Below are 23342 nucleotides of genomic sequence, written 5' to 3'. Positions count from 1 at the left end.
GTTGGGCTATATAGTTTAAAAGGGATGTGACATGATTTTTTCTTTGCAATACTAGACTTTATGCTTGGAAAAACTTAAAAAAGAACTATAATTTAGACTTTTTACATCATTGTAATGCCACTCAACAACCCAGAAATAATACCATTTGCATAATGATCAAATATCCATACATGATGATGCATCCACCTTTGCAAATGTAACGATCGGTCAATATGATTTTTGGGGGGGGGGGGGGGGGTCTTTTTTACGTTCAGGGTAAAAACAAATGTTCCAACACCAACAAACTGTACCCTTGACTGACTTGACTTTCTCATTTCTTTTAAAACCTTCCAGCCTGATCCCTCTGTTCCTCCCTCCTTTGACTTGCTCAAGATCAATGTTTTCCGGCCTGAAATAAGGAGATTACCCAGGCACACGCTCCCACCCTCCCCCAGCTTTTCAGCATGCTTGCACCGGATCACGTTCTCCTTCAAATTCTTTCCTGTAACTCATGCTCTTATGCATCCCAATTATGTCTCTGTTGTGGCTGTGCGAATCAGGTCATTTTTGCACTTTAGGATCAATTGTCACTTATAATCACTTTTTCTTTCAGACCAAGTAAAAAGGTCTACTTAGGATTGTCTGTGTAAAATAGCTGTCAGCAGGGTCTAATATGGTTCATATTTCCTTTGAAATTCTGTCTTTATACCACTGTTCCCTAGCTTTCTCGCTCTCTCTCATATCAGAATTATAGTTCCCTGCCTTAATTGCCAATACATATTACGTATACCATTAGATTATATTCTAAAATATTCAGAGGAAGCATGAAGAAAAAGCCATTACAAAATAGAATAATTTATTTTAGAGAGCTACCATGAATAGGTCCATAATGTTTCCTTCATGATGCATACAGTGATGGTCACATTGGAAATTTGACAGATGATAATTTGGAGCAACTGTCTAAGTTTATACACTATGAGTCCAACCTCCAGCACAGCAATATCCCATTCAAATTTAGTAAAGAACCAGCATATTCAAAAGAGTGGTTGAAAACATCTCATCATAACATATGTACAGTGTATGTTTGCACGGTGAGCATAAAACACATTTTCAGTCATTTCAATGCCATGTTACACTGTAACATGCTGAACTCACATGACAATCCTCTGTGAGGCATTTCATGTACAATACGTATGTCCTGTTGCTGTCAATCATTAAATAACATTTTCTTAAATAAACATAGATACAACAATAAGCTGACCTCTTATCCAGCGGCATGAACAAATACACAACAGCTCTCATTATTTTGAATTTTTACTGTCTGTAAGTTTCATGTCTTAATTTAGAGTTGGGCCACTGCTCTTTATGTCTCAGTAACCTCTTCAAAAATAGTTCTTCTTGTTGTTCTTCTTTGACAGCTATTAATAGCATAATCTTCGAAGTGGTTGCGATTGGATACAATCTTTTGAAGGAGACGATTTGTGCTTTTGGTCCTCAGTCATTTTCTCCGACAATATAAAAGCAAAAGGATGCACATTCAGAAATTGATCTTAGCTTGTATATCTACTGACATGAGTACCAGCACACAATCAACACATCCCCCAGACTACTTTAAAATGTGCCACAATGCTTCAATGTGATTCATAACATTGCCACTAGTAATGTTCTGAAAATGTTTAGCTTGAAGCTGACTGATAAAAATATTGAGTAAACAATATGAGACAAGTACATATAGTTAACACACAATGCAGTTCCAAAAATGATTAGGCAGAGTGAGTAAGTCAAAGGCCACCGAGGGCCGCAGAGACCATAGTGCCTCTGTCCAAAGTCAGAGTCATTTCACACTATCAGTTTGTCCTCCGTCCAACATCACATTATTCCATCAGAGATGGGTTTTTCATAGTCCAGTCTCAGCAAGCCAAGTGGTCCATACTCTATATGGTTCTAAGGTAGTTGCTTTTTTTCCATAAAGCTCTCATATTAAACAATAATACAGTGTTTTTAAAAAAAGGTTTTCTTTTTTCAGAACCTTGGGTTCTGTATTACCTTGTTTACGTGGTTGTACCTTCAAATAAATGTACTTAAGCATAAACGCATAAAAAAACTTTCAAATGATTGTCTTTTCATAAAATACATATCACATGGATTAACAAATCATACACGCTACACATAATCATACACGCACACTCTTCACAGAGGAGAAAACGCTATTCAAGATGCCAGCAATGCTTAATATTGAGCAACAACTCTGTCAAATAGACAGAAAAAGAAGAAAAAAAATAGAAAAAGAGCGAGATACAAATAAACCAACAATAACAAAATCAGAGAATTGTCCTTAGGGTCCTGTCGTTATTGGAAGGAGAGCTGTGTGTCAAACAAAAGAGGAGAAGCCCGCGGTAGGTGCCTGAGCGGCACAGCCCAGGCTGCTGGGGGGCCGGTAGAGGGTGCTGTGCTGGCTGGGGGGTTCGGAAGACAACAGGGACGGGGTGGGAGTCCGGCTTCCCTTAGACCTAAACAGCGTGCCCTGGCCCCGGCATTGGGGCTGTGGGGATGGGGCGCTTTGGGGGAGGAGAGGTGGCAGAGGTGGCAGAGGGGGCACGGGTGGCGGGTGTTGCCGTGACTCCTGCTCCACAAGGGGCTCGGGCTGGGAGTAGCCGTATGCCGGCGGACGAGAGACGCCCTTCTGCTGCCGCCGCCAGGAGTTGTAATAGGTGGGGTCGCTGATGTAGTGGTTGACAAAGGAGTGGGTCTTCTGCCGGCTCTGATCCATCTCATATTCGCTGTCGCTACCCTGCGGGAAAATCGGGGGGAATTTAGAAGACTGTGAGCTTACTAAACACACGTATGTTTAGGATGATTACTACATAGACAGCTACATGCTCTCAAATCAAGGCTGATTCTATTACAGCACCCTCACGGTCAAACTTCACAAAACTGGGTCATGACACAACAGGATATAATCTACTAAGAGATAACTGGACATCTATTAATCCATGTGCAACTCTACGGGGCAGATAATCACTTCTATTGAGCATCTTTCACAAGAGCTCACCCATACCTCTGAGGAGCACAGAAGTGATAAGCGTACACAAGAGTGTCCTAGAATTGGACAGAGACAACATTTTAAGGATAGATTTAGCTTTGGTTGTAATATTAAACCATCAGTCTTGTAAGTTACAAATGTTTGTGTGGGTGAATCCTGTCACAGTTCCAGCACAAAGAAATGGCTGAGGAAAACAAACAGAGAGCAAATTACTCTCACAAAAACATCACACTTGGCACATTTGTGTCCCTGATGAGTGCCTGCCCATCCACTGCTTTATTGAGACACTGCAGTTTAACAGATGTTGAAGTACCATGTATTTGCACAAGTGGTAGGTAAACAGTGGGAGGCTATGCAGAAGCAAAGAAAAACACCAGTTTGTGTCTCCCACGGGAGCAGTGTTTGTTCAAACCAGGTTGAACAATGTTTTCACTGTGCAGGTACCCGATAAATTGGCCAGGGAGACCCAGCACAAGTGTGGGAAGACAGATGTTCCCAATCTGCAACAATCAGCTTCTCTGCCTTTTGTATCTATCATCCCTCATCACTTCTAACCTAACAACACGCACACACGCAAGCACGCACGCACGCACGCACACACGCACACACACACACACACGCACACACACACGCACACACACACGCACACACACACACACACACACACACACACACACACACACACACACACACACACACACACACACACAGTGTGCTATTCGGATCATTACATGACCAGCTGAGAACCAGCAGCCCAGATTAGTACCGCATTTCCTGTTTGAGGAAAATTAATTAGTTGTGAAGACATTTCAAGACACATGAGACATGAGAATTGGCCCTGTACTTCCTTCTCATGGGATAAATCAGTTTTAAAAGTCAGATCCAGAGATGTCAGTCATGACTATCAATTTCGAGGTTATCCACTTGAGGCAAATGTCTTTCTGACTGTCATTTTAAAACATTCTGCTTCATAAGTAGACAGCCATCTAGTTTTTGCAACTTGAAAAGCAGTGGTTTTGACAAAAAAGAATGGCAGTAGAATGTGAATGTGACAAAGGTAAAATAAAGTGGAATTAGAGAAGTATTTTGAGTTAGGAAAGGTTATGCCTCTGCCCTAGAGGACTTTGTCAGATGAATTTTACTTTCTAATTCAAGTTCATTGCCTATTCCAGACGTGGAGTGTACATGGGCTGTAAGCCAGGGTCACTGCTTACCTGAGAGTCAGATATCTCAGAGGGTTTCTCAGTCAGACTGCTGCTCTCTGCGGGGATAAGGTCATTGTATTTAGTGCTGACATCCTCATCCGAGTAGTGCAGGCTTCCAGGACTGGGTCTTGGTGGAGACCTGGACAGATCGGAGAGAATGAGACAAAGAAAAAGTTTTAAGAGATAGAGAGCAAAACTGAGAGAGAGAGAGAGATAGAGAGAGAGAGAGAGAGAGAGAGAGAGAGAGAGAGAGAGACTTAAAATGCCCTATCATTCCTGTGACTATAGGACTACTGGAAGGCTGCAAAATAGTTCTAAAAGTGAAGAAGCTTTCCATCCCACAGGGGCTACAGTGGACACAGATTCAGCCCAGAGTCATTGATTATGAAAATGTTAGCTTAGTTCAGACAACCCAAAATGGTTTTTTTGTGAATTCCTGGAAGCCACTGTTACACAATAGAGGGAAGATATATTATAGTTGGTCTTATTCTTTTGCTATTTTCTTCTGTCAATGTGTCCGTTAGGAGCTTTTGCAGCTGGCTGAGTTCAGCTCACCTCAACCTTAATTCGATGCACTAACAGGATCCTGTATGAAAACATATGAGCATCTTCATGAAAGGATTCTTTGTGGTGATTAGAGCGGAATGGCTGTGCAGATTGAGTCAGTCAGAGATTTTCACCTAACAAAAAAGCTGTTTAATGGCCCTGCATTCTTCTATGAGCGCAGGTCAAGTAAAAGACTTCTGGTTTCTTTTATCTCCAGCCATTAAGTCCATAAAGCGAAGCAGAAAAAAACATCCATGCAGACAATTTTTGTCAGTAATGACTGCTGCTCTGTTCAAGTTCTGCTGGGATTGAATTGGATGGTCAGATATGGCGAAAAGTGGAGCAATACATTCACATGACTGAGCTGCATCGGTGGGCTCAGTATATAACTCAGACTAACACAGCATTAAGAGAAGAGTTTGCTCGGTTGTTTTCAGAAAAAAGACTCAAGAATTAAATAAACTAGAAATGACATGAACGTAAAGTAAACTGAAAGTTTAAATGATCTGAAATGGAAAATGTTGTGGGGGCAGAACAGGCAGACATAAAACGCTGTGATGTCAAGTGTAATATTAAGGCATTAAGCAGACAACCTTGACGGCCTCTCAAATACAAATGAAAATGTTCTGAGGTATTTGCAAGCTAAATTACTGGGAATGCCAAGAACAGGAAGCTTATAAGACACAACATGACAAGGGCCATGAAAGGGTTGACACAACAAAGAGACATCTCATTTGGGTTAAAGGGGATGACGTGAGGGGGCTAACTGTGAAAAAATAAACATCTACTTTTACAGAATTCAGATAAGGTTGAGTCAGACATTAAAATAATGAGGTCACGTGAGCGGATGGGGAGGGGCAATGGATCCTGCTACAAATCACACGTCTAAATTCTGCCAGTGAGCTTTGAATTATTTAGGAGCACTGCATTTTTGCAATTGCCTTATCTGTTTAATTCATCCCTCTATCCTTCACCCTTTCAAATATCCTCTAGGGAACCCTCCCACTCTTCCTCTTTCATCCACAGATCATTAGCAGAGAGTACGGTACCAGAATGGAGCTCTTCAAAAGATACATAGCAACTCAAGACCCTTTTATCTTCTTCTTGACCTCCTTGGTCAAGGAAAAAACAGCAGAGATCACCCTGCCCTCAATGCACCCCATTTAGCACATTCCATCATAATGTGCGAAAAGCAACCTCTTTTTTTTTTTTGCTGTAACAAGAAGCAGACTCTGGACTCCCATCCCCCAAAACAACCATGTGGCCATCCATCCAGTCACCAATTACGTGTGACCACTGTTTCTACAAATTCCTCTTATCTAATATTTACCTAAACATTACCAAAGCGCCCAAAGTCCTGCTGACGGGTAGAAGGGCATACCGATGGTGTTGTACTTTACACCGAGACACCTCTTACAGCACTGCACTGGAGAGAAACTCCGGGCAGAAGGCCAAAAGAAAATGGCTGGCTCCGACCCATAACCCCCCAATTGTCTAAAGCGGTGACGGACAGACAAAGAGCACTGCAGACGCTCATGAATGCTAATAAGCTGGTGTTGTTTTGTCCCCATATACAAACAGTCGCTTCATACAAACACTGAATATCAACGAGGGGAGCGGAAGGAGTTTCAAATCAGCAGCTGGGCTCTTCTTGGCTCGGTTTGTTCTCTCAAGAGTGACAGACTATTGTGAGGGATGAGGGGGAACACACACAACTACATTATTAATTCCTGTCTCTATCATAAGTAACATTAAATCGGAAGAGAAAACAGAGTTAACAATATGCTTAAGAAGTGGAATCTGTGCATTAGGGAAATGGATGCACCATGCCTATCAGCTGAACACCGTGGTTGATTGTTTGGGACTGACCTTGTGTAGATGCCATTCTTGCGGCAAAAGGAGTTCTTCACGGAGAGGCGTCTGTTGTTGAGCTCCAGGGCTGGGAAGCGTCCCTCGTCCAGGCGCACCATCTCTCCGTGGGTCAGAGGCAGAGCTGTGCAATTGGAGTGGTTGCCTGGACAGGGGTATGAGGACGACACTGTGTGGGTTGTGGAATGAAATAAGTGATTTGTGACCTTAAAGAAAATCAATTTCAGCCTTAGGATTAGTTGATCATGACACAATAAAACTCAAGCATACGTCTTGAACTTACACAATGTTTTTTTTTTAAACATTTAGATTTTTTTAAACGAATACCTTACAGTATACACAGGCATTTTATTGATCATTCCCCCTATAACTTGCAAGTACAAAATGCTCTAAATGTAAAAATGCTGCTTTTTGATAGTTAGTCAGGCCCACTGTCCGGTCATTGCCTCTAGTAAAACAAACAGACCGATCAGCTTCATGGCTGAGAACATTGGGGAGGGGTTGAGACGGGCTAAGAAGCCCTCTTTGCATCCCTGCACAAACACAGTCCTTGTCTGGACTGGTCTCGCTAAGACCTGTTTACTGACTTTGGTAACCCTTGCACCATGCTAAATGCTGACTAGGCTAAAACATCTGATATGAGGCTTTAGTAAGGTTCGACCTGAGCCTTTACTTTTCCCCCAAATTTCCCTCCTTACCATCTCCACTACTAGATACTCCATGCTGCTGGGTGATTAGACCACATCTAAAAGATTTGTCCCAGATGCCCTCTCTGTGATTACCTAGCAACCATTATGTGAAGTATTAACATTAAGTCTACGAACATTGATTAACTTACCTTACCTTATGTTTTTTTAGAGTTTCGAGTAGCAGCAATGTTACCTGGGATAATTCAAAATCATGAAAATCGGCATCTTGATACAGTGGTGCGAGTGCGGCTAGTGCTATAGTTACATAATTACTCTCAGCCTGACTAATGACCTGAGCAATAAACCACTGCCAAGCCATTTATCCCAGTATTGATCCGCGCTGCAGTTAAACATGAACAATAATGTTTATTCACCTGTCTTTGTCAGCTGTTTCACTGGTAACCTCTGCACTCATCATTCCCTTGTCAGACAAACAATGTTAAGAAAACCTGGGTAATTTGCCTAATTGTGTGAGCCTTCACAATCCCATTTTCTAACATAGACTTTAGATACACAATCGTTAAAATGCCATTCTCAGCAGAGCTGTCCAGGAGGAAGACAAATTCGACAGCTTAGGTTGCAGAAGCAGACAGAGCAACTGAGACAGAAGCAGTAAGTTAAGCAGACAGTTGTGCTTCCTACCTGCATCTGTTTTTTTGGTGTATTTTTTACTCTGGCCACGGATGATGAGGATGAAAACAAGGAGGAGGATAAAGATGAGGCCCACCAGCGCAATCACTACCAGGAACCACCACTCCTCATAGAACGGAGACACTTTGTGGGCTAAACACAGAACCAATGATATACGTTAATGAACAAAAATATTTGTTTTGTTAACATGTTGTGGCATTATTTTTTTGGATTAAAGTACCTGAGATAGAGGGGGACGGGGCGCTGGGTGATCCATAGCCATAGTCGTTAACTGCAATTACACGAAAGTCGTAGGTGACGCCTTCTCGCAGCATGTCCAGGTTAAGTGCGTAGGATGTCACTTCTTTAGGAATGTCTTTGATAAGAATATCCCACAATCCTTCATCTAATGGCAAGATGAGAAAATATATGAATAGGAAATGAGGTAGAATTTATCCAAAAATAAAATACATAGAGTTTCCAAACTCATGCTGTGTAAATGGAGAAAGTGGTACCTAGGGCTGGGCAATATATCAATACTATATTGATATTTTGATATGAAACTAGATATTGTCTGAGATATTGGATATCGTAATATCGTAAATGGCTTAAGTGTTGTCCTTCTGTGGTTTCAAAGGCTGCATTACAGTAAAGTGATAACATGTTCTGTGTTACCAGACTGTTCTTACTCCTCTGTTATTTTTACCTTTACCCACTTGGTCATTATGTCTACAATACTGAAGCTTAGATATCTAAAATCTCATTGTGAAGATATTTTTTTAAAGCACCACTTGACATCGTCAAAATATTGACATCCACAGAATATCGCAATATCTGATTTTCCCCATGTTGCTCAGCCCTAGTACCCCAGGTCTCATTCAGGTTGGTTTTCAACATAACAGAAAAATTCATAACCTGTCTCAGGCATAGTAGTAGTTCAACACTATGTCTCCATAGATGACGGAAGACGTAACAGCTGTTTGATAAAACAGTACTGCCTCAAGTGCTCCCATTTCACTAAGGTCAGGGAAGGAAGTTACATACACATATTTACACATACACTTGCTCATTAACTTTCATACCCACACCTAACACTCATACACACATAAACTGCAGTAGTGACGCACCAGTAGAAACCATGGATAAAAGTTAATTGACCCAGACGTTCACAGATGAATGCGCTGCATGTGATCTTGGGTACTTACAACGTGACTTGTTACGTAGGTAAGAAGAGTTGTTATGAATGATCAGATAGCATCACACATTCATAGACAGAAGAAGAACCTTATTTGGTAAACTCACATCTTGTATGTCTAGCATGGGTTTAAATACTCCTCCAGGAAGACAGGATCTTCGGAGTTGGGATGGCACTACATGACACTACACCATGGTTAAATTGTAGTTGCTAATCGTAATTGTTATCGATCAAGATTAATTACATGTTTCTGTGTAAGTCATCCAAAGTCTAGCTGTTTCTGAGTTTTCCCTAACAGGAAACACTAGTTGAGATGATGGAACCCAAAAAGTGTTTATGTATGCGGCTCACCAGAGGGTCTGGCCTCAATGACGTATCGTGTGATGGGTGCACGGCCTTGATCACCGCTGGTCCAATGCAGTGTGAGGGCAGGGCCATACCGAGAAATAAAGGGTTCTCCGGGAGGGCCTGGGGCTCCTTGGGACATACATGATGAATAGTTAGAAAATATGGCATGCTATGAGTCAAGGAGGCACCTTACAAGATGATAGTATTTGCATGAATATCAGAAAAAGCAGTACTGCATCCCAGATTTAGAGTCTTACCTTCTCCAGGCCCAGTAGTGATGTTGGCCTCCACCTCGGGGCCGTAGGTTAGCGTTTTGGCCCGGATGCGATAGTTATAGGTGACGCCATCAGCCAGGTCTTTGATCTTCATCCACAGGGGAGCGCTGCCCTTTACATCTACTGTCACTATCTTACTGACACCTGGAGTGGAAAGAGAAGAGTCTGTACAGCAAACACTATAGACTCTAGATGCTGCTTTCTACGTACAAGTGACAAATAGCAAAGCTTTTTGCAGATGAACAGATACATAGTCACACTGACAAACTCAAGGAGTTAGAAGAATTACACAGACAGACTTGCAGACTATCAGAGATGTGCATATCTTTGCATATACAACAGAAAAGGTCTATTACCCAGCAGCCTTCTAGATATCCAGATAGGAAGAAACAAGGACCTTTTTTATAATAGACCAATTGATATTCCCTGTCTTAACTGCTCTGTTCGACTTTGCTCTGGGTCCATTTGTGGATAGCCAAGGGACCACAGCAGCCTCAGCTCAGCATTCCACCTCTGCTCCCAATTACTTGACAATCTGGTCCAGGCAACCATACTTAGCCAACTATTAGCTGTGTTTCTTTTAGTGAGAAAGGAAGCTGTGCAAAGTCTCACCAGAACATTCCAACTATATTTTATCAGCCATGCCATATATGTTACTGCAAGGCCAACACTTGCCTGTAACCAAATAGAGCATGAGCTTATGCAGCGTGAGTTAAAATGTATAGGGTAACTAGGCAAGAGGTTGTAAATTACAGTGTGAGAAAGCCATCTGAGGAATGTCAAGACATGACAGAGTAATTAGGCTCAAGGCAGAGTTTCTCACCATCAACTGGAGTGCAGGGCTCATAAACCAGGCGGTAGCCCTCAATGATGCCGTTGGCCTGCTTAGGCTCTCCCCAGGACACATTGACCGAAGTGGTGGTCAACTCACTGAAGTGGATGAAGCTGGGAGCGCTTGGAGCTTTTGGTGAAGAAAGAGAGAAAAGAGATGATGAAAGTTGGATCTCTTCACAGTAGGGAGACAAAACGTACTACAATTACCTACTACATCATGGGGATGTGTGCACATTCATCAAAACATTAGTAATTTTTTAGCGTTAAAATTATATAATTAATGTAAAAACTGTGACACATTAACAACAAAAAATAAATTAACTGATTATGTATGTCAGTTTACAGGAAGCAATTTAAAGAAAAGAGTCTTGTCATTCATTCTTTACATTCCTCTTCAGGGGACATCTTAGTTTCATAAGTCACAATATTAACCCTCTGGGGTCTGAGGCCATTTTCCCACATCTTACTTTTACTTTTGTAAGGCATTTGCATATAACTGATCTCCATGTATTTCATATCAAAATGTTAAGAACAAATTCAGCTTTCTGTATAATGAGCCCCGAATCTGGCTCAGAACAATGTGTAAAGAGATAACTTGTCGCTAAAACTGAAATGTTGACGTTGGCTTTTTTGAGATTCCACAAAATCTCTTTTAAAAAACAAAGCTTATCTTGTGATGTGCTGTCCAAATTATTTTGGTGCTTGAAATGAGTTGTAGGGTCATATATGATTGAAATAGGAAATAAATGTCTGAATTTTTTATTATATCACTTTTTAAGTAGGAGTTTGGTCAAACATTGTATTTTGTCCTCAGAGGGTTACATTTTCAACAGCACAGTTACTTCCCCTATTTGCTCCAAACTCCCAACACATTTGGGTAACCTGGCAACAAAAGTAGATTTGGGCCAGTACGACAGAGGTGTATCAAAAGGCAGTACTGCTACCCTACAGCACGCAATCTGATATATTCAAGAAAGAAACGAAAAGGTGTTATGCTAGATGACATGAATAAGAAATACTAGGAGATTCAAAATGAGAACGGTTTCATTGTTCATTGTTATCAGGGCATGAATAACAAAATGTGTGAGTGTAAAAACAGGTGGTGTACAGCTCAGATCAATGCAAAAAAAAAAAATCCCATGACTGTTTAAAGCAAATAAGTCACAAAAAAGCTAAATGGAAGTCGACATACGAGATGTCTTTCGGTGACCTTGAAAGAAAGCTGTGAGAAATATGCATGCTGACCCAACCCAGATCTAGCTCAGTGTCAGGATTTTGCCACAGTTCTGCATACAATTCACAAAAGCTTGTGTTGGCTCACTTCCCAGTACCCTTTGGAGCAGAGAGCCAAAATTCTTGCCTGTGTTTTTTTTAAGTTCTCAGCACTCTGTACTTCTCGCCAATGTCACAGCCTTTAAGGGGGTGGAAAAGACAAGAGATATTTATACTGTAAACCATTTTTGTGCTGAAACCGCAGAGGAGGGACTCTCACTCGCTGGTACACAGACGTCTTTGTACAGCTGCAGCCAAAAAACTATCTACATGTGTCCCCTGCACTCTACTGGGCTGTCAGTAGGCTTCCACCCTCGTGGCTTGGATACAAGGGGCCAAGAAGACTATGATCTCTTCTGCTAAATCTTACAAGAAACTAAACTCTTTAGTGAAAATGTTGTATTTCTTGGTGAATAAAAGGAGTGCCTCTTACATTATTTGTCTGAAATTACAGTACTTCACTTCCAGTTTTTGTAACACACTGACTCAAAATGAAAGTACTCATCATCTATTCTTTTGTAGGCCCCATTTGTGACTGAAGAGAAAACCAACCTTCTTATAGTACTCCACCACAACACTTGAGCACAATAGGTAATACAATTAAATAAGAAGAAGGAATATCATTGTGCATACGGCAGAGGGAGACAGACAGAGAAAAGACAGATGGGTATAAAGAAATACAGAACTGTGAAATGCCACATGGTGTTGGCAGACGATCTTAGCTGCAAGATAAATGCCGCTGGTCTTTTGAGCAATCAATGTAATCCCTTCAACCGCATCTGGATTTATCGCAACTCACCTGCTTGCTGAGTGCGCCCTCTGGTGGGCAGGGAGCGGGGCCCATCCCCTGCAGCATTGAAGGCTGCTACACTGATCATGTAGGTGGTGTAGCCTGTCAGGTTTTTAAGCTTCACCCCAAGCTCCGGCAGGAACAGTGTACGCAGACGCTCCGTCTCATTCTGGAGCTGAAACTCCCAGAAATAGATCTATAAACAGAATAAAGGAGTTTAGAATATTAGAAGAAAAGCCATGATGTAGAGAAGAAAGCCATGATGTAGGCTCGCTTGCTTAGCATTAACACAAAAAAGAGACACATTATGGATACCTTGTAACCCTGTATGTCTCCATTCTGAGCATCAAGAGGAAGAGGGTCCCATGTTACATCCAGCTGTGTGGCTGTTGAGGACTGGACCACCACATTTTGGGGCGGGGACGTTGGGACTAGAATTGAACAGAGTGTGAATATCAACACCATCCCTTTTGTTATGTCTCATAGAACTATCTTAACATTTAAGAAATAGAGATTAAAGGTAAGTAGCATACATGCTGCACAGTGAGGGACAAAACATACCCGCCTCTCCGACAAACACTTCCTGTGGTGCACTGCTGGGACCCTCCCCCACAGCATTGTACACACTGAGACGGATCTCGTAGCGTTTGTGTTTACTCAAATCTGCAAGGAGAGGACCAATGGCAGCATTTTAATGGAACAGTTAAGATAAAAGAGCAAAATAAGAAGTTTCTCCAGAGAGACACACAGCCATAGTGATGCCCGTGGCAAGACAACATCACGAACAGAACAAAAAGACGAAAGTGATAAAAATATGGGGTTAGTGTGGGGACACAAGGAAGATTTGTCAGCGATTAAAAAGAAAGAAAACACACTGCAATAATGTCAGGGTAGCTTGGAGAGATTAAAGTCGTATACACTTTTTAAGAATCAGTGGCAGCCCCTCAGCGGATGCGGCTGAGTAGGAGGATGGGGCAAAGCGCAGTTGCTGTAAATTATTATACAAATGGCATATTTTTATGTAAGAGATGATCTGCAAACAGATGGAGAGTGACAGAAGAGAGGCATAAAGAGAGATATAAGACTTACTATCGAGTTCATACTGGGTCAGTGAGGATTCGCTTAAGTTCCTGATGCTGTAAGGAGCTGAAGTTTAAATAGAGGATGGGCAGGGTTGGGAAAACAAGGGTAGATCACAGGATTGAGTGGCAATATTAGTGACTTATCTGTCACACTACAGGCCTTACTTATAGCATCAAAGCAATACTTGGATGTAAAAAATACATGCATTTAAGATTCCAGGTAGCAGCACTTTCTGCATATAACCAGAAGTAGTTGATGGATAAGCAGTGAACAAGTAAACTCACCAGTGAGATCAGCCCAGTTGGCAGAGGGACTGTTAACTGTGCGGACAGTGAAGCTGCGTAACCGGTCGTAGTGTAACTCCCGATACCTGACCCTGAACCCCAAAAGGACTCCATTTAAGTGATCCTCAGATGGAGGCTACAAAGAGAAGAGGTCTGCTTAATGCCCAATATTAAACAAACATACATTCATTCTTCCAAAGGCAAAACACACAGTACCATGTAATTCAACAGCGTACCTGCCAACGGACCATTACAGACGTGGTGGTGTGTGGTGTAACAGACAGAATTATTGGGGCTTTGTCCGGAGCTAGAGAAGATAGAGAAAAAGGAAAATGTTTGTGTTAGCAAAGCAACACAGCTGAGTAGAGTGATACATAATTCAAACAGTCTGCCAGGGAACAGCTTGAGAGTAAACACACACACTGTTGACGTAAAGCATTCTCTGTGAAAATCCAAAAACAAAACATCGATTTAAAGGCATGTTCATACAATTACAAAAATGTTCTTGTAAAACTAAACAGAACATCAACGGATAATGACTGCGCAATGGTGACATTTTTGATTCATGTCTAATGACTCCAGTTGCACAATGTTACCATCCTGTAGTGTAGTGATGGCCTCGCTTTCCTGGCTGTATTCACTGTCTCCAATGTCATTGGTGGCTTTTATACGGAACTGATATGAAGTGAAAGGCTTTAACCTTTGAAGAGAAATAAAGGAGAGCAATGTGTACAACATGATTTGGCCTCTTCATTCTATTTATTGACTGAATAATAAAAACTGCTGATGGGGACATTTACCTATCCACTATGTAGGAGTGTGTCTCGTGGCTGACTGATGCAGAGTGGACAGTCCAGTTGCTGTCCGGCAGCTCTCTGTATTGGACTGTGTAGTAACGAACAGGGGACAGGCCATCGCTGCCTGGTTCCCATGACAACAGCACTGTGCGAGCCTGAACGTCCTCTTGAGGCACTACGGGACGGCTCGTGGGTTGGGGTCGGGCTGAAAAAGACACACACACACACAGACACACACACACACATACACACACACACACACACACACACACACACACACACACATATACAATCCTAAACTTTATATTTAGAGGGGAATATTTTATTGATCCCACAAAATTACAATGACGGTCAAAAGTTTGTGGTCACTCACAAATTTCCATACCACTCCATTATAGACAGGATACCAGCTGATCTGAGTGGGTGGCTGATCTTTAATGCAATATCTACATCACCCATTAGCCACCATTCATCCAGTGTTCCAAAGGTACATTCTGTTTACTAATTTGATATCTTTCCAAAACAAAAAACTAACTGAGAAAACATTGGAGAACCCTTTTGCAGTTATATAAGCCCTTAATGTAATCTGATAACTGCTGCCCTGGTTAAAGAAACAATGCAACTCATCTCTGATCTGAGCTGGTATTCTGTCTACAATGGAGTGCAATAGAAATTTCTAAGTGACGCCAAACATTTGACTTGAATTTTAAATAAATAAATTCAGTGCAGTATTTTACACGTACCTCTCTTTTCTGTTGTGACCACTAAAGCCTCGGCAGCTTCACCCCAGCCCTTTCGTGTCTGAGCAGTGAGGCGGAATACATAAACCATTTCTGGTTTCAGTCCGGACGCTGTGTACTGTCGCGCGCTGGGGCTAAGCACGTCTACGGTGGCGGCGTTGCTATTTGAAGAGTTTCTTCTGTATGTGATCTGATAGGCTAAGAGTACAAACTCATATCAATATAAAGTAATGCAGGAAAAAATTCAGCTGCACTACAAAATCAAACAATTGTCCTTTTTGAGGGACATTTCTTTTTATCTCATGATAATAACTGAGATCATAAATGAAAGTCTGTATACTGCAAACTCACCCAGGATGATGCCATTGGGCTGTGCAGGAGGTTGCCAGATGAGCCTGACTGACGTGGTTCTGACTTCTGGGAAGAGGATGCCGACTGGAGGACCAGGTACTATCACACAAAAAAATTAACAAAAAGACAAATCAGACGAGAGTAATACACGTGACATAAATCCACGGATTAAAAAATGAACCAAGGAAATATATCCATCTTAAAACAAGCTTCAAACAAATTATATCATCATATGTATAACATTTTTCTTAAGCCGGAACATTATAATAATTTGTAGAAAAAGTACTTCATACAAGAACATGATAGATGAATTGATTAACTTTATAGATTTTTGTAGATAATTATTCAATTTCAAAGGGTCAGTTTGGTTTGTTTACCATCATCCAGGGTCCTCTCTAAAATGGGGGGCGAGCTGCTCCTTCCGTCTCCTATACGTGTGAAGGCAAGGACCTGGATCTCATACAGGACGTACTTGCCCAGACCAGTCAGTTGGACACTATGGGTGGTGTTGCCCTCCACTGCCCAGAAGCTAGGAGCGGTGTCTGAGTCCTTCTCCTTATGCACAACCTGAAATACACATACACTGAATGTTATACACTTAGATGAATTTAAGGCGATGAGAAGATAAGAAATAGAGAAAAATTAGGTGTGCAAAATCCTGATGATTCTAATCTTAAATAGAGATCATTTTCAGGTGAATGGTGTAAGGGGGCTGACCTTGTATCCCAGGATCAGTCCATTGCGGTCAGCTTCTGGGACTTCCCCCCACCGCACCAGGACACTGCTGGAGGTGGTGGCAAAAGCTGATACGTTGGTGGGTCCGCTGGAGGGTACTACAGTAAGAGGTAAAGCAAAGAGCTTAGCACACTTCAAGCACACCTCCATTACATGTGATTGGCATGTTTTTGCATATGTTTCCTTCCTCACCAGACTCCCTGGTCCTGCCGTGAACTGGCTGGCTCCAGGGCCCAGAGCCGATACCATTGATGGCCTGAACCCTGACCTCATACTCTGTCCACTCCTCTAAGTCCTCGATAGTGAACTCCCTCTCCTGCCGGTCCATGATGACATGGGAGAGAACTCCCCCTTTAGAGCCAGCTTTAGAGTATTGGACCCGGTAGCCAACGAGATCTGGATTCCCATTGTACTCCCACTCTGGAAGAGGCTAAGAGGATTTTCGTTTTGTTTTTACCCCAGTTTAAGCAAGATCAATATAAATGACATCATAACAGAGTGCATAATGAAGTAATAGGCCATGAGAGGCCATACATCAATGTGATTTTACAACAGCTAAGAGGTGGTGTCAGGAATGATGAGAAGCAATATGGGAAGAAAAGCTAAACCCTCTCAGCACTAAGTTCTGCAATTATTGGTTTTATTAAACGTAAAAAAATACTCCATTGTCTTCAAATAATAGCACATTTGCTAAATCTGTTAAATCATTAATACTATAGGGCAATGTACTGTAGCTCTTAAAAGGCTTAAGTACAGGTTTGAGCAACTCATTAATATTGAAATTAACTGTCGTGCTTTCAGGGTGTTTGCAATCACCAAAAGTCACTCAGCTAGTCGGAATCTAAAACTAGACCATCCTGTGTTCTATGCAGTATATCTTGCACTGACACATGCACACAGTGAGCATGATAAGTGAACATACCTACCTAAATATGTACTGGGCTTATTTATATCAAAGTGCTTGAAATTAATGTGGCCTTGATTAATATTTCCCAAAGGGTATAACAGTTTAACACACATCTTATGAAAAGGTTCACAATTATTGAGCTTTGTTGTTCATTTAAAAAGTCATATTGGACAGCTGACACCCATCTACTGTTAAATCCAGGTGACAAGCCTTCTTTATAATCCTACAGGAGCAGCGGTATCTCGCCTGTGTCTCTCACTGCCTGGCACTGCTCAAGCACGGGCACAGTGAGGATAATGGACAGATGTGGCAAAGAATACACGGGTCCAAATGCTGACACAGGAAGCAGCAACAATCAGAGTGTGTATAAACATCATCAATGCCATGGCCTGTACTCATCATATCACTACCCCAAAATGTACAAAAACAAATGCGAAGAAAAAGCATGTCAGGAACAAAACAAAAAATGTACACAATGAAGACCCAAAAGAGTGTGCAGAATTCTAAATTGGGGGTGTGGTGGGTGGGAGTGGGGGGGTGAGTAAGTTGAGATGAAGCCAACTGTCAAGGAGAAAGTCATCATTTAATGTCAAACTTTTAAATACATGGAAAATTGGATTTTTTTGTGTGATTTGGATAGGCAAACTGAAATTGACTAAATCTGATTTAAAAAAGCTTATCTTCAATGTTGTATCCAATTACTATCCCAAGGGCATTTTGCCAATTCAGTCCCAACATGATTTTACACCAACGAGAGCACACAAAAGAAAAAAGACAGCAATTTCAAATAGCTTATGTGCATTTGACGGCATTCAGCATAGTCTGAATAGGAAGAACCTAGACATTCATATCTAGATCTAATAATAATCTACTAAAACTCCACTTAATTCATATACAAAAGGCCCAATGTGCAATGAGTTGTGACAACTTACCACCCAGCGAAGCCACAGACTGGTCTCACTGGCTGTGCGCAGGGTGACATTGGTGGGGGAGATGTCTGGAGGGGCCTGCAGGGTCTCAATCTTTCTGGAGGGCTGACTGGGAGGACTGTTGCCCACAATGTTTACCTGTCGCATTCGGAACCTGTGTCAAAGGAAACCAGCTGATGGATAAATCCTGCTTTACAGTAAATTGATTCATCCAGATTACAGATAATCTGTGAAAAAACTGTATAAAGTATAATGATTGTCATAATGTACTTTTCATTGGACATTCATGCCCAAGGTCTTTATTTCATATACAGCCTGGTATAAATGTTTGTAATATGACGGCATTTTGACATAGCGAACACTCAAAAAACTTTACACTACAGGCACCATTCAACCCGTTCACACAAAAATGTATACCATACAAGATGCTTCCTGCTCAACAGATAAAATGAATGCACTTTTCCACACTGATGGCACATTAGGACCAATTTAGGGTTCAGTATCTTGAGACACTCTCAAGGACACTTGCAGGGACCAGGGATCGAACCACAGATCGGTGGACAAGCACTCTACCTCCTGAGCCACAACTGCCCTTTGTGTGCTCACCTGTAGAAAGTATAGGGGTTCAGGTCTAAGACCTCCAGTGATCTAGCATCAGGTTCATTAGCCAGCTGATGAACCATAAGCCACTCCTCATTCTCTCCTATTATGCCAATCTGAAATGCACACAGAGAATGGGGGGATATCAGCAGCAGAACAAATTAAACACACCACTTGTAATTGTAATACCTGTACCCTACTACGAAGACATCAAACAAAAACTGTTGTCATTATGTTAAAATAGATATGAAGCATCTTACCTGGGCTTCAACGTGCCAACGGGAAATGGATGTCTTGCCATCGTAACCAGGTTTGAACTGCAGGGTGACAGAGCGAGGGCCGATGTTGGAGATGGCTAAGTTGGTTGGAGGGCCGGGCAACTCTGTAGAGGAGAATGGAGAAAGGACAGATTAAAATCAATTTCCTAATATCACTGCTTTAAAAAAAAGCTGAATTGAAATCCATTGACTCACAGTAAGTGGTTGTAGCCCTTTCAGTGGATAATTGAAATAATTTTACATTCTCAACTTAAAGTCAAACAGTTAATCTATTCATCTGAACAATCACCTGGTGGTACACCGGAGGAAATAGTGGAGGCGGAGAGCAAGCCCTGGCCCTTGGAGGTCATGGCTGCTACCTGGATGGTGTAAGTGGTGAGAGCAGTGAGCCCTGTCACCTTGTACTCCTGAGTTAGGTTGGGCAAGTAATGGGTCACACGAGTATTGGTCCTGTTGAACTCCTCCCAAGAGATACGATAGCCTGGAGGCAAAATCCAATTAGTGTTATGCAGTGTTCACAGCAAACACAGCTTTGTGAATCATACATTTAGAGAAGCAAAGAAGACATGTTAACTTTACATAGCTGTCTTTAATGGTTACCTGTGAGAAGACCGTTTTTCTCTTGTGGCTCCTTCCAGCTGACTTTTAATGAGGTGTCCAAGATGTCAGTAAAGCTAAGGTGTCCCACAGCACCAGGGGCTGTAAAAATAAAAACAAAAACAGGCAATAAACGAACAGAGCAACATGTAACTATCGGCTAAAACTATATCCTGAATGGGAAAACTTACTGTCCTCATGTGTGCGTAACCGCTGAGGCGGGCTACGCGGGCCATCTCCAGGGGTAGTGAAGCACAACACGGATGAGTAGTATTCTGTGAACTTTTTCAGGCCGGAGATGTAACCAACATGAACACTGTCCTGGAAGTTGGGCCGCACTGTCACCACACTGACCTCGTTTGCACGATTGCCTTCCCAGGCAAGCAGCTGTAAATGATGGGTGTTAATGTACTTTAGTAAACATTTAATAAAATATAAAGTCAAATAAATACTGTTCACATCTTTTTAAGATCATGATCTATTGACAAAATTAAGCTTTCAAACAACGTAAGGAGATTGTGTGGACAGTGCTCCTCTAGCTAGCTCTGACCACTAGAGTGCACCAGTTGACATCAAGGGGCTCACCTTGTATCCCTGGTTGATTCCATTGATAAACTGAGGGCTCGGGGCACTCCAGGTAAAACGCACAGTGGTGGAGTTGACAGCTTCGGCTTGTACATTTCCTGGTGGCACAGTGGGCACTGTTCCAGAGGAGGGAGAAAAAACAAGAAGACAGAGAGTATGAGAGACAGAGGAAGAGGGAGGGGGAATGGTAATGAGATAAGGAAGGAAAAAAATGTAAATGTACAAGAGGCACATTCAGACTAGCCTCGTTTAGAGCGTGAGAATCAGGCTAAAGCATTTTATTTTGGCTCATTTGGGGAAGTAAGAACATGCCAATCAAACCGGGTGTAAGAGCGGTTGCCTCAGGCAGCTTCCAGGTTAACCCTGCAGCAGTTTGTTTGAAGGGAGCATCCGATTCTGATGTAACACCAGAAAACAGTCGAGGAGTCCAACATTAATGAAGCTGATTGGCCAGAATTGGTCCTCATATACCCATGCTATGCACATTTGGTTTTGGGTGTATTTAAATGCTCATCATGATCGGCTGTTGAGCCTTTAATGGAGTGAGTGACAGAAACATCCAATTAATAAAAGCTGAGCTAAACAACATGAGTGCCTTGTTCACTGTCGTGTTTCACTGACACTGACTTGGATTATGAAATTATTATCTATTTTTTTGCAGGGGAAGAGACACGGAAATAAAATAAAAATCTTCCAGGTTTCAAAGTTTTGCTGATTGAACGGCAAAAAAAATCTTTTTTTATTAAGGTATTAAAGTACATTTCTTTATTGCAGATGCATCAGACTCTGATTTGGACCGGTTTATTAATGGATTGATTGATCAGGCAATTTCCAAGGTTTAAACGATAGTGGGAGTGAGAAGTAGACTCCATCATCTCTAAAGATTTTATGGCATTTCTTTTAATCATTCAGCTAAAAAAAACTGGCATGCATAAAAGCCATCTTTTTACGCAAACAAACAAGCAAACACGCACGCACAAACACACACACACACACACACACACACACACATCCCTGCTTGGCACTCCATGATATAAATGAACTAAAAAAAACAACACTTTTTTATAGCAGAATGTAAAGAAATGTAAAAATAAAAGCGGAAAAAAGAAAAAAAGATGGAAGACAGCAAATCAAAAGCCACAATTGGTAAAATTGACAAGTGGAAACACAATTATAACTCGGACAGAGAAAATACGTTTGTGTGTGTTTTAATGAGTGTGGGATTCAGACCCGCTGCTGTCAGGTACGTATGAAAAATACTTTCTGCTACGGCTTTCCCATCTATTTTTAACTTGCTCATTTCCTTAAACCTGAAACCAGTTTGACAGACTGATGTACAGCATCACAAACACCTGTAACACCTAATAAAGTCAAAATACCTGCTGATTCACCCTCTCTAATAAATGCTTCTAAGCAGGAAGAGGAAATAGAAATACTCTTTTTTATGAGGTCTCTTAAGAATATTTAGTGAGATTGGTGTAGAAGATCTCTGTCCAGAAAGTGGAGGTAACATGACAGGGATTCAGAGATATGTGAGTATGTTAAGCCTTTCAAAGCTTTATGTACAAGTTAAAGGAATTTTAAATATAACTGGAAGCCAGCACAGCATATCTAAACCAGGAGCAAAATCCTCTTTCTTGTGTTTGTTATAAAGTCTAGAAGCAGCATTTTATACTCTGCATAATCTCTGATCTAGGATTTTTAGGAAAGCCAGTACAGTGAACATTATACAATCTTCTTGGAATAAAAACATGCGTTAACCTTTCAACAAACTGATGAATTAGCTATAGCCTACTTTGGCTTTACTTATATAAAAAGTCGTAGATTTGGTGGCAAAAAGAATCTTAGATTTGGCTTAGTAGAAGTTTACTTTCATCTTCTGAAGATTTTCAATAGACAGGGGAGGCAAGGAACATAAGGTGCTGAAATCACTGGGCGCGACAGAAATATGTAGCTGCATAACACCGGGGAAAGTTCCCACTGTTCTAATTACACTACTCAGCATGTAGAATGAGAAAAGAAGTCAACCAAGGCAGCTTCCTTTGGCAACATCAAAAGGTATGTCACAAGTCCGAACCACATCATCACCTGGTAATTAATGTGTAGAATCAATTAAATGTGTGCTCAGAGACGCCTGTTAATGTAGCCACGTGGCCAATGTGCCAATTTTGTGAAACCGTGCCAAAATAGGTGATATGATTAGAATCTTTGAGATAAAAAATCTCAAAGATTAGATCTCAAAGATCTAAACATAAGTGAAAAGTAAAAGGTATTGGCTCATGTTTGCACACAATTTGTTCTACAGCACTGCAGCAGTGCAGAAATTAACTAGGCTACACAAAACAGACAAAACAAATAAGCAGTGCTGAGAGGCAAATTGCTCTTACATGGCCATGTCTTTTACATTCCTTTAAAAGCCTTGCTGCTGCAGTCTGCACTAATTGATGACTGCTGTGGTCTTCTACACAACGTGCGTGAATCAGCTTTCCCTAACCTTGGAAAGGATTTTTTTTAAACGCATGCTGTGGAAAAAACAGGGCTGAAATTGCTCTTAATTTCTTTGTTAAAAACAGATGATCGGATTAACAATCAGTCACAAGTTTTATGCCACAGGCTTAACATCAGCCAAGGGACTAGCATGATTAGACTCCAGGAGATGAATGGAATTTGTAACTAAACGCAGCCTCTGGTACTGTAGAATAAATATTAAATTTATAACGTAATGCTTGCAGATTTGGATTGTTTGTAGGCTTCCTTGGTCACATACAGTATATATATATA

General features: G+C 41.4%; 1 protein-coding gene across 2 annotated transcripts in view; it reads right to left on the bottom strand.

The window, feature by feature from the left end:
- Positions 1–818: 818 nt before the first annotated feature.
- Positions 819–23342, bottom strand: part of sdk2a (sidekick cell adhesion molecule 2a) — an 85729-nt gene continuing 63205 nt past the window's right edge. The window contains exons 18-45 of one of the 2 annotated variants that reach the window (XM_034894685.1): positions 20562–20677; positions 20168–20363; positions 19980–20078; positions 19669–19860; positions 19362–19483; positions 19108–19217; positions 18505–18655; positions 16858–17095; positions 16648–16763; positions 16308–16497; positions 15931–16029; positions 15583–15777; positions 14843–15044; positions 14639–14742; positions 14279–14349; positions 14043–14178; positions 13765–13821; positions 13237–13338; positions 12991–13106; positions 12685–12871; positions 10603–10740; positions 9762–9923; positions 9508–9633; positions 8203–8367; positions 7974–8114; positions 6643–6811; positions 4237–4366; positions 819–2770 (exon numbers count right to left, since the gene is read on the bottom strand). In XM_034894685.1, coding sequence (XP_034750576.1) covers positions 2351–2770; positions 4237–4366; positions 6643–6811; positions 7974–8114; positions 8203–8367; positions 9508–9633; positions 9762–9923; positions 10603–10740; positions 12685–12871; positions 12991–13106; positions 13237–13338; positions 13765–13821; positions 14043–14178; positions 14279–14349; positions 14639–14742; positions 14843–15044; positions 15583–15777; positions 15931–16029; positions 16308–16497; positions 16648–16763; positions 16858–17095; positions 18505–18655; positions 19108–19217; positions 19362–19483; positions 19669–19860; positions 19980–20078; positions 20168–20363; positions 20562–20677 — 4250 coding nt within the window. In that variant the 3' untranslated portion in view covers positions 819–2350. The remainder of the gene's footprint in view (positions 2771–4236; positions 4367–6642; positions 6812–7973; positions 8115–8202; positions 8368–9507; positions 9634–9761; positions 9924–10602; positions 10741–12684; positions 12872–12990; positions 13107–13236; positions 13339–13764; positions 13822–14042; positions 14179–14278; positions 14350–14638; positions 14743–14842; positions 15045–15582; positions 15778–15930; positions 16030–16307; positions 16498–16647; positions 16764–16857; positions 17096–18504; positions 18656–19107; positions 19218–19361; positions 19484–19668; positions 19861–19979; positions 20079–20167; positions 20364–20561; positions 20678–23342) is intronic. The other variant, XM_034894686.1, reaches the window with a different exon arrangement.

The sequence above is a fragment of the Etheostoma cragini genome, chromosome 15, assembly GCF_013103735.1.
Source record: "Etheostoma cragini isolate CJK2018 chromosome 15, CSU_Ecrag_1.0, whole genome shotgun sequence".
Classification (NCBI taxonomy): Eukaryota; Metazoa; Chordata; class Actinopteri; order Perciformes; family Percidae; genus Etheostoma; species Etheostoma cragini.
Note: the sequence above shows the minus strand (reverse complement) of the source record. Positions and strands in the feature narration are given on the sequence as shown.